This window comes from Phalaenopsis equestris, unplaced genomic scaffold, assembly GCF_001263595.1.
Source record: "Phalaenopsis equestris unplaced genomic scaffold, ASM126359v1 Scaffold000351, whole genome shotgun sequence".
NCBI lineage: Eukaryota > Viridiplantae > Streptophyta > Magnoliopsida > Asparagales > Orchidaceae > Phalaenopsis > Phalaenopsis equestris.
The window spans coordinates 22,280-31,707 of record NW_018164793.1 but is presented as its reverse complement, the minus strand read 5'-3'; the positions used below and the strand labels follow the sequence as shown (position 1 = coordinate 31,707).

General features: G+C 34.3%; 2 protein-coding genes across 2 annotated transcripts in view; one reads left to right on the top strand and one right to left on the bottom strand.

The window, feature by feature from the left end:
- Window positions 1–3,930, bottom strand: part of LOC110026104 (diaminopimelate decarboxylase 1, chloroplastic-like) — a gene marked incomplete at its 3' end in the record, with an annotated part of 8,932 nt that extends 5,002 nt beyond the window's left edge. Inside the window, 1 exon segment of the mRNA XM_020726901.1 lies at window positions 3,325–3,930. Within this exon segment, the coding sequence (XP_020582560.1) occupies window positions 3,325–3,833 (509 nt within the window).
- A 4,399-nt stretch (window positions 3,931–8,329) lies between these two features.
- On the top strand, window positions 8,330–8,770 carry LOC110026106. The gene has a single exon (XM_020726903.1). The coding sequence runs from the start codon at window positions 8,330–8,332 to the stop codon at window positions 8,768–8,770; it is 441 nt and encodes a 146-aa protein (XP_020582562.1).
- Window positions 8,771–9,428: the final 658 nt, after the last annotated feature.

Sequence of the window (9,428 nt, the reverse complement as noted above, 5' to 3'; positions counted from 1 at the left end):
CATCTTGAAAGAATGGCAAGACCAATGATCATATCAACATTGTCATTCCAATGTTCATCTTCTGGTTTCTTTAGTTGTAGAAAAATGATGCTAAACATGTAGGTAATAAAATGAACCACTATAAGATTCAAAAGGTTAAGTGCCTATTCAATGCAAAACTCTAACTTCAAAAACTTCGTAAAGGTTATCCCCATGTTGCTTATGCTTTTGATATTGAGTTTCAAAATTTCTCTCTTCATACTCTGGGTAAACCTGTTTATTAAAACAATCCCCTAGAGGATATTTTTAAATTGAATATTGATGGATATGTGCAGCATATTCATTCGGATGTGAAAATCTCCAGCTGTGTGTTGGCCAAAACGTTACAAAATTTTGGATTGGGGTGGATGCTTAGCTAATAATTCAATAAATTGGTGGTAGTAAATATTAATGTATCAATGGTTGATCCTTATGCTTTTGGATGGTTCCTTTAATGCTGTTGAATTTTCTTTCTGGGTGGTTCTTCTTATAATGTAATACTTAGATAAATTATTGTGCTACCTGCAAAGGGCTTTACTAATTCTAATATTTTTACGCAGATAGGGCCCATTCTGGCCTCTAAGCTAACCAAGAACAACATTTCAATGAACTGGTGCAGTTTCTTCTGTCTAATAGAATTGCTTATATATGGTATATTTAATTGCAGGCTTAAGAAAGAGAGTTGGTATTTTGGATCTATCTAGTGATCGAAGATATCATATTGGAAGCAAATGAATGTCTATTACAGTTGGTGTGCCTGGCTGAGGTATTGTGAGGCAGAAAGGCACTTTTGTTCACTGAACTGTACTGGTTAGGAGAGCTCTGATTGGCCAAATCCAGATCATTCACATTTTGAAGATTTGGATAATGCTACTGGAACTTCTACCTCATATTGGAATGCATCAATTTTTTGGCCTATACTCTTTATTTTTTCCAAGAGAACTTACTTATAGGTCTTTATGGTCTCTTAATACTTTTAAACTGTTTTGCAACATGTCTCTTCTTCAGGGCCATTTTTTGCCATTAACTTTTGTAACTTCTTTTGATTATTACTAATCTATTGGTTTTGTTTGGAAAAAATAGAGATTTTATTAATAAGTGAGAGCAATAGGCAGCTGGTAAAAAGGAAGAAAATAAGGAAACAAATTTGATTAAAAAATGGTTATAGTGGTAAAGTCAACAAAAATGGAAAACTATCAAATTTAATGTTTCTGTCAGAATTACATGTTACACAATTTCAGTTCCATAAAACACTGTTATAGATAGGAGAAAAAGGAATATCAAAAATATTTTGGATGAGCAAAGTGTGCTTACTTTTGTAATGGTGGATCCCAAATGGCAATGAGCCCCAACAAGTTTTAGTTCATTTGGATAAGACTTTATAGTGTCTAGGAACCATTGCAGCCTCTCATTTCTAATACCAAACTTTGAATTCTTGTTGCCTGTCGCTACATATGGATGCACCTAATGAAAAGAAAAGGAGTATAGGAAATCAAGTTTGACCACAAAAAAGTATTAAATCATACAAACAAAAAGACAAGGTCTCATTATCGCACATGAAGAAATGACATGTAAGATAATTAACCAAACAGTAAATGATTAGCATCCAAAAGAAAACGTAGAAGTCATTCAAAAACATATTTATTACATTGCCAGCATAATCCAACAGTTTAGCACAAAAGGTGGCTTAATTTATACAATTCTCCAATTAAACTGCTGTTTAAAAATCAAATGACATTTATATATCAAGTTTAGCAAATTGAATGTATAGAATTGATCCAAATAAAAATAACACACAGTTAGACAACTAGCAACAAGTAATGAAACTCTTCTAAAGAACCATAAGTTTGAAAAGAAATCAAACAACAATTCAATCTCATCATAGATAAGATGAAAATCAGTAAAAATATAAATCAATGGGAAAAGGGCATTCATTGGTTACTAGATGATATGATAGCCTCCGTAGGCACACTTTCGTTTGCTTGTTAACCATTTAAGAGATAATTAATTAGGGTAGTTAAAAAGTTAAGGAGCTGAAGAACCCTTCCTAAGTTCAACTTTTGTGATTTATCTTAACAATTTAGTAATATTAATTAACAACTATATTCAAACAAACAAGGGAAAGAACGGGAGGATTTGTAATGAAAACTACTGCATGCATTCAAAGATGCATGTTTTTGAAGTTTTGAGCAACTGATTGGCATAACCAAATATAATTGATAAAGTGCCTCGCTTCCATCAAGATGATAATGCATTAAAAAAATAATAATAACTAGCAAAGAAAAATGGATAATGAATATGAAAATGACCATGTGAATATTGTACAAAGACAGCTTAAGGAAGTTGCCAAAGTTTTCCTTCGGATCTGTGACATCCTCTAGTATTTCCTCCTTTGGACTCCAAAATAAAATGTTCCAAATTTGAACCAATCCCCTTTCACACTTCTTAGTTCGATATCTTTGAGATGTCCTTACCATTTAAATTCCTTGAAGATAATTTTTCCTTGATTTCTATCGAGAGTATTCTTAGGTAACTTCAGTTATCTAAGATGTAATTAACTATAGGGGCTTGCCCCTATAGGAAGCTTTTCCCGAACCCAGCGTAATATAAACCCTATTTGATTCCTTATATTAAATAGGGGAACTTGTCGGCCAATATATTCCTTCAAATACCGAGAAAGCAAATGAATCATTAATATATCAATAAGATTCTCATCCATGAGCTATTATTATCTGAGATAATTATCTAAAACACATTGTAGTTTGGTCTTGTAGATAATTATCTAAAACACATCTTAAGTTCAAACTAAATCCTAAATTTAGCAGGATTTGATAAATCTTAGCTCAAACAATGGATTATCATATATTGGTAAGACAAGTGAATCATTTCAGCATCATCGACTAAATCTCTATAAATCCATATAACTTGCAATCATCCAAAACCCAAGGATTTGATAAATTCATATAACTTGCAATCATCCAAAACCCAAGGATTTGGCCGGATTGGACAACCAAAAAGTTCGACCATATAATTTACTGCACCAAATCCTCTTAAATCCTGATTGTATAAAATTTAATAATTCTGGTTTACTGAATCCTACTTCCAATCAAAAAGGATATTAGTAGTGCTGTCTAAATCTTCAGAAAACCTAAAATGAGGCCAGGTTTGGCTATCCTTGCTTTGAAATGAAATAAATTACTCTCCTTTCTTCAAATCGTATAACTTAAAGGGAGTTCCATGCAAGCAACCAATCCAAAGTCTGAGAAACATTGAAAAACTTCGTTAAAAAAAATCAAAACTATTAACCTAGTAGGATCAAAGCCAGCACGAAGTGCGAGTCGGAGCTCGTTCGCACTGACAAGCACCGCTCCACAACCCAGCTCCCGTAGGTGCTCAAGAACCTTGAGATTATTATTCGCCTTGACGGCATACCCAATGATCGATCCCAAGCCTTCAAGAGCCTCTCGATACGCTTCGAAGTTCCGAGTGATCTGATCTTTGCTGTAGAGATAGAAGGGGCGACGCTCGACCGCCTCCATTATGTCCTGCACGCGGACGCCATCGCAGTTTAAGTAACCCTCCGGAGATTTCGTGAAGCAGCCGCTGGAAGCGCCGGAAGTAGTTGAGAGCGGTGAAGTGTGGGAGGAGGTTTGGGAGAGAACGGCGCGCGGGCTTAGAGTTAGTGCTGTAGTTGCTGCATTTGAGGTGAGATGGAAGGAGAGGAACGAGGGTGAGGAGGAGGAATGGAAGGTACGGTGATGGACGGGAAACTTCGCGATGTTTGGTGGATGCGAGATGAAATAGGCGGCGGACATTTTGGCGCTCGTTTAAGGCTTTAGGGTTGTGGCGGTGAAGCAGGGAAATGGAGAGGACGGGTAGTTTATGCAAAGTACTCCGGTGGGCTGGAGCTTTGCTTGGTTGCCCTTAACCTGGGAGTGTGTTTTCTTTTATTATTTTTATATTTATTTTTTTAATAATATTTTTATTTTTTTCGTGGAATGACAAAAATAAAGAATAATAAAGTCATAAAAGAGAAAATGAGCCAAAATATTTAATAAGCTATTTATGGCTCCATTGACTCAATGGGGGAAAAAAATAGAAATAGGGTTTTAACGTTTTAGATGTTTCGCTAGTTACGTTCATGACTTTTATGTTTCTCTTCTTTTTCGTGAAGGAATTTGAGCAAGAGAGTGTGGTGAGAGTTCCAGTCATTATAAGATAATTATAACTTTTAAATGATGGGATTGGATATTGCTGTTTGGTGTTTGTTGTCTTATAATTTCTAAATGCTGGCATTGGATATTGATACGTGTCCGAATGTACACCACAGTAGAGTCATTATTTAACGATATTGTGTTGTATGAAATAAACTCATACTCTAAGTAAAAAGGAAGTTAGGAGGAGACCTCTCAATTTTTATGTGAAGACCTCTAAAAAAAATCTATATGTGTGGCCCAGTTGAAATAATTTATGTGTAATTGTGAGTACACATGTTCATTTTTCTTTTGAGTTTGAGAAGATAGAATTGCAACGTTAATGTACAGTAAGATTTCAGCAATAAAAATCATTGCGAGCGGTGAATGTCATTGTAGTTTGTTGTGAAGTTAGTAATTTGTCGTGAATCTTGTATATGACGGTTGTAAAGTTAGCTTGTCGTGGATGTCTTAGTTGAAATTTAGGGTTGTTGTTGGTCATGTGGGTCGTGGAGGCTTGTTACATGAGTGTCAGTTGGTCATAAAGACCGTATTAAGAAGTTGCACGAGCAGTGAAAAATTTTGTAGGCTAGAGTTATGCACTGCATGAATTGTGACAATGTTTGCAGGCAATAGAGATCTCAGTTGACAGAGCTGTGAACCGTACAGGCTATAGTTTGTTACACATACCGAGGAAATGCAATAACATATGTTAGTTATTGGAGTCGGGATTGCAAGAGTCGGGATAATGTTCCGAGGTTATGTACATTGGAGTTAAGAGCTACATGAGTTGTGGGTCGCGTAGCCATAGTTGGTCACATATTTGTATATTGGAATTGAGAGTTGCGGGAGTTTTGGGTCGCCTAACTATAGTAAGTCACATAGGCTGTGAGGGAGAGTTATAACGTCTGTAGACTCTGGATTTCCTCCTCACTTCTTACAGCAGCTTTCACCGTCTCGAGCTCCCCAGTCTTCCCAATGTTCTTGCTTCTCCCACTATTTCAAGCTTTACCAAAATCCTTCCAGACCACCGATCTATCTGTGGTTTTCATTGAGTTTGTTGCTCTGATCAAAATTTCTGTCTTCTGGCGACACTAACCACTGTAGACACCATATTTCGTTCTATCCAAGATTCGCATCACACCGTCTCATCGTCGTCCAAAATTTTTAAGATTTCATCTTCGATAAACATTCATTCATTTTCATTAACACTTTTCTGAAGATTGTAGTGAGGCATCGTTGATCTTGTTGCATGTGTGGGGTCCAGTTTTTGGCTTAGGAAGAAAAACATGCTGCATATTTGACACTAATAGGCCAAACACGTTGAATGGATTTGTCTGAATTTAATCATAACTAAAGCAGAAAATATTCTGCATTTAAAAGCATTTGGATTGGATAAATCCATTTGGATTAGATAAATTTGGATTTAATGGATTTACTAAATCTTATTTAAATACGGGTTACAACTAGACAACCCCTAAATCCGATTAATTCGAATTCATGAAATTCGTTGCTTTTAATTTCAAGAAATTGTTTTGTATGATTTAATGTAAATTCATTTAAATTTATTTTTTATGTTTGACGTTTTATCAAGATTTTTTTTTTGGCACTAAATAAGTTAAATTTACCTAAAAATCAGATTTAGTGATGTCGAATTTGAGTCAATTGCCGAATTTATTTCACTTCTTTTTTTTTTTTTTTTTTTTTTTTTTTGCATTTGGATGGATTGACATTAAAATCGGATGTAAATCCTATTAAATTTATGTTGCATAACACCATCTTAGATGGATCCTTACAATCAGAAATGGTGCTGCTTAGTTTTCTTGATTTTGTTATTTTTCTGTGATGTTATAGTTCGGCTGGCCAAAGAGTTTTGGTATGTTTGTGGCAACTGTAGTTTTTTGATAAAACAGTTGTGAAGTTGTTGAAGAAGAACTTGCAGTTAAAAAAACTGTAGTGGTTATTACAAAAAAAAAAAAAATTTTTAAAAGTCAGATATTATTTTTTTGACAACCACTAGGTAGTCAAGTTTTGAAAGAAAATGCAACTTTCAGCTGCAGTTATTTGAAAATGCTGACAAAACTCTGTTTTGCCAAATTGGAGAAACCGCGATGCGGCATTGCACCGCCAACCAAGCACATATTTCTTCTATCAAAATGAAATGTATTGTTTGTTGTTTCAATATATGACAATCCATCCTCTGAATGATGGATTTAATAAAGACTATAATTTTTTTATCCACGGTGGCTCAACTTGATATTTGCCTACACCTTTTACACAACAAAGAACTTTCCTTGTTAACGTTCGCCCAAGTTTCTTTTCAATTGCTCGATCTTATGCACAAGGTCATTTTAAAGGAGTGAGTAATGATAGGACACTATATTACTTAATATCTTGTAAGATTAATTAGAGTAATTATTCAATAGATTGGTTATCTTATTGTAATATTTTATCACTTATATTCTATAAACAGTACTTATCAGACTACATTAAGAAATGAAATAAAAAAAAAATGTAGTTAAGTTTTTAGCATCCTACAATTGGCGTATACTTTTGGAGTATTTGCATCCTCAAATTACCGAATATCAACATTAAGAAAGAGGGCTTCATATCAGCCAAGTCAATTATTAGCACATAATTATAATCTTCGTAGAGGTATCATTTTTTATATTATCATAAAAGGAATCCTTATTTTCAAGTATTTACTTAAAAAAATCAGGTTTTGTATTTTATTTCAGTTAATCATCAATATGAGGATTTCATTCATGAGAAAAAATAGTCAATCCAGCAAACTCATACTCAAAAAAAAAAAAAAAAATGTCAATGCATATCAAGGCTATAACAATCAGTACCTAAGATTTAGGTGTCTATAATTGAAACTGACATTTTTCTGTATTTATAATTGATATTGAAATATTTTTACATTCATAACTCACATTGACATCTTTACGCATGTCTTAGCCTCCAACAGGCAGGTCTTTGGGTTGGTCGACTTAATTCGGTTGGGTCGGTTGTTTTGCCTCGGTACCAATTGACCTCGTTTTGGGAAGCTGTGTTGCGCCTCTAAGAGTGACAGCCGGTCGGTCAGCCTTGGGATGATCGGTGTAGGTGTTTGTCCCTTGCTGGCCAGAGCGGCTCTTTGGTAATAACATATATTTTCAGTCCATTGATCGTTCTTCAGTCGACTCTCGATATTCAGTTGATCAGTTTCATTAGTTCTTGTAGCTTCTCATAATATTGTTGATCTTCGTTTTTTTCTTTCTAATCTAGACCATTTGCCATCCTCGAGATACTTGCAGACAATTTACTTTTATACAATAAATAATAAAGTTAGCTTCTTTCCTAAAATAAATGGCCCATGCAAGTCCATTTTTTTAGGTTGTCAAAATAAGAATCTTTTTTTTTTTTTGGGGGTCAAATGAAAACTATAATTGGATAATTGCTTAATTTTTCTTTGAAAAGATTCTGTCTTTCTAATTATTTGGGAAAAGTTATTCAATAAAATAAGTCAAGATGGTGTGGCCAAGTGTTGCCTTCATATTAAACGGTTCAAATTCAACTGTGGTGAGTTTGGAACTCAGAATCTTGTTCTATAAAATTTATACTCTATATTTTTAAAAGCAAATCATTTATTTATTTTCTTAAATTATTATTAATTTCATGAACTTATTTTCTGAAAATAATAATAAATAATAATAACTAAACAAACTAATTAAATCAATCTCTAAATTTGCCAAGTTATTGGCTCATTTTTATGGTTGATAACTAAAAAAAGAAGAAAAAAAAACTCATTTTTATCAGTTTATTAACTTGCAATTAAAAAAGGCAAAAAATTCAACCAAACAATCCAGAATATTAATTTGCATGCCGGCGATAATATTAGTTATCAAATACTTAAAATTTGATGTATATTAATTTAACTAAATCGAAATAATATTTCGCCAAATGAAACCTATTTATAACAAGTGGAATCACATAAGTAACAATTGTCAGCCTAATTATTTAACAAACATATATACAACTGTCTTTAATTGTTTCTTCTTTGGCCTCATTCGGAAAATTTTTAGTATAAATAAGGCCCACACGAAAGTAGTAGCAGGTCTCCAAGCCCAGCTAACATGGCCTCCTCCTCCAACGTCCTCCTCCTCCTCCTCATGACTGCGGGCTTAATATTGACGAGCCTTCCATCCACAACTCCGGCGAACCATCTGGTTATTCGACAGTATATGCCTCCGGGGTTTTCCTTAAACTACCAAAATCAGTACATATTCGAAATGCGGAACGACTGCAACGCAGCTTTTAGAGAGGTCAATAGTCCGGATCCCATCTGGCAGACATATATAAATTTTGATGGACCAAAAGAGCGCTGTCATCTGAAAATACGAATAAATTGTAACATTGTCATTTTATCAGAGTATGGTGGGATTGTGCTCTGGGAAAGTCAGACCCAGCTGACAAGCGACGGTGCTACTCATTGTTTCATCGAAATCACAGAAAACGCCACCCTCTACGATGGTGCTGCCCGCAACAAGCTTTGGGTTAACGGCAACAAAGTTTAGTCGGGATCCCGGCATGAATTGAGCAGTCTTGACATGTAAAGCTGCTTCAGCACGTCGTATCGTATGTTCGACAAAAGAAATTATAGCGTGTTGTTACTTTGAAAGAGCATTATAAAAAAATTTCTATCAACTGGAAAGTTTTTTTCAGTTTTATATTAATTCTATATTTGTTTGATGCTGTTTTGAAGAAGCTTGATTTTTTTATTTGGTAAAATGACTGGTGGGTTTCTTTTGGCCATCAATAGATGAACTTGTTGATTATCTTGAAAATATTTTTGGCAGAGAAATGTTAGGTGTCGAGTCACATATAACATCAAGTGTAGATTGAATTAACTAAATTGAGCTTTTGAGTTTAACTGTAAACTAGTAGTAATTCGCGAGAGTTGCATTAAAAATGAGGGAGATCCTCCTGAGGCCGGTGGCCACGGATTTTAGCAAATCATAATTTTCTATCTTCTTGTTTTTAGAATGACTTAGTTGTACTTATCTTCAAATTCTCTTAACTTCTCAGATCTGTTCTTGTTATGGCAATTCGCCACCCTAACTCTAGATTGAATAACTTCTCAAGCAGTCTTAATATCTCTTACTTTTTTAGTGATTTGTAAAAGAATTTGCTTTCTATCATCTGTCTCTGCAATTTAATAAGCTTGGTATTGGT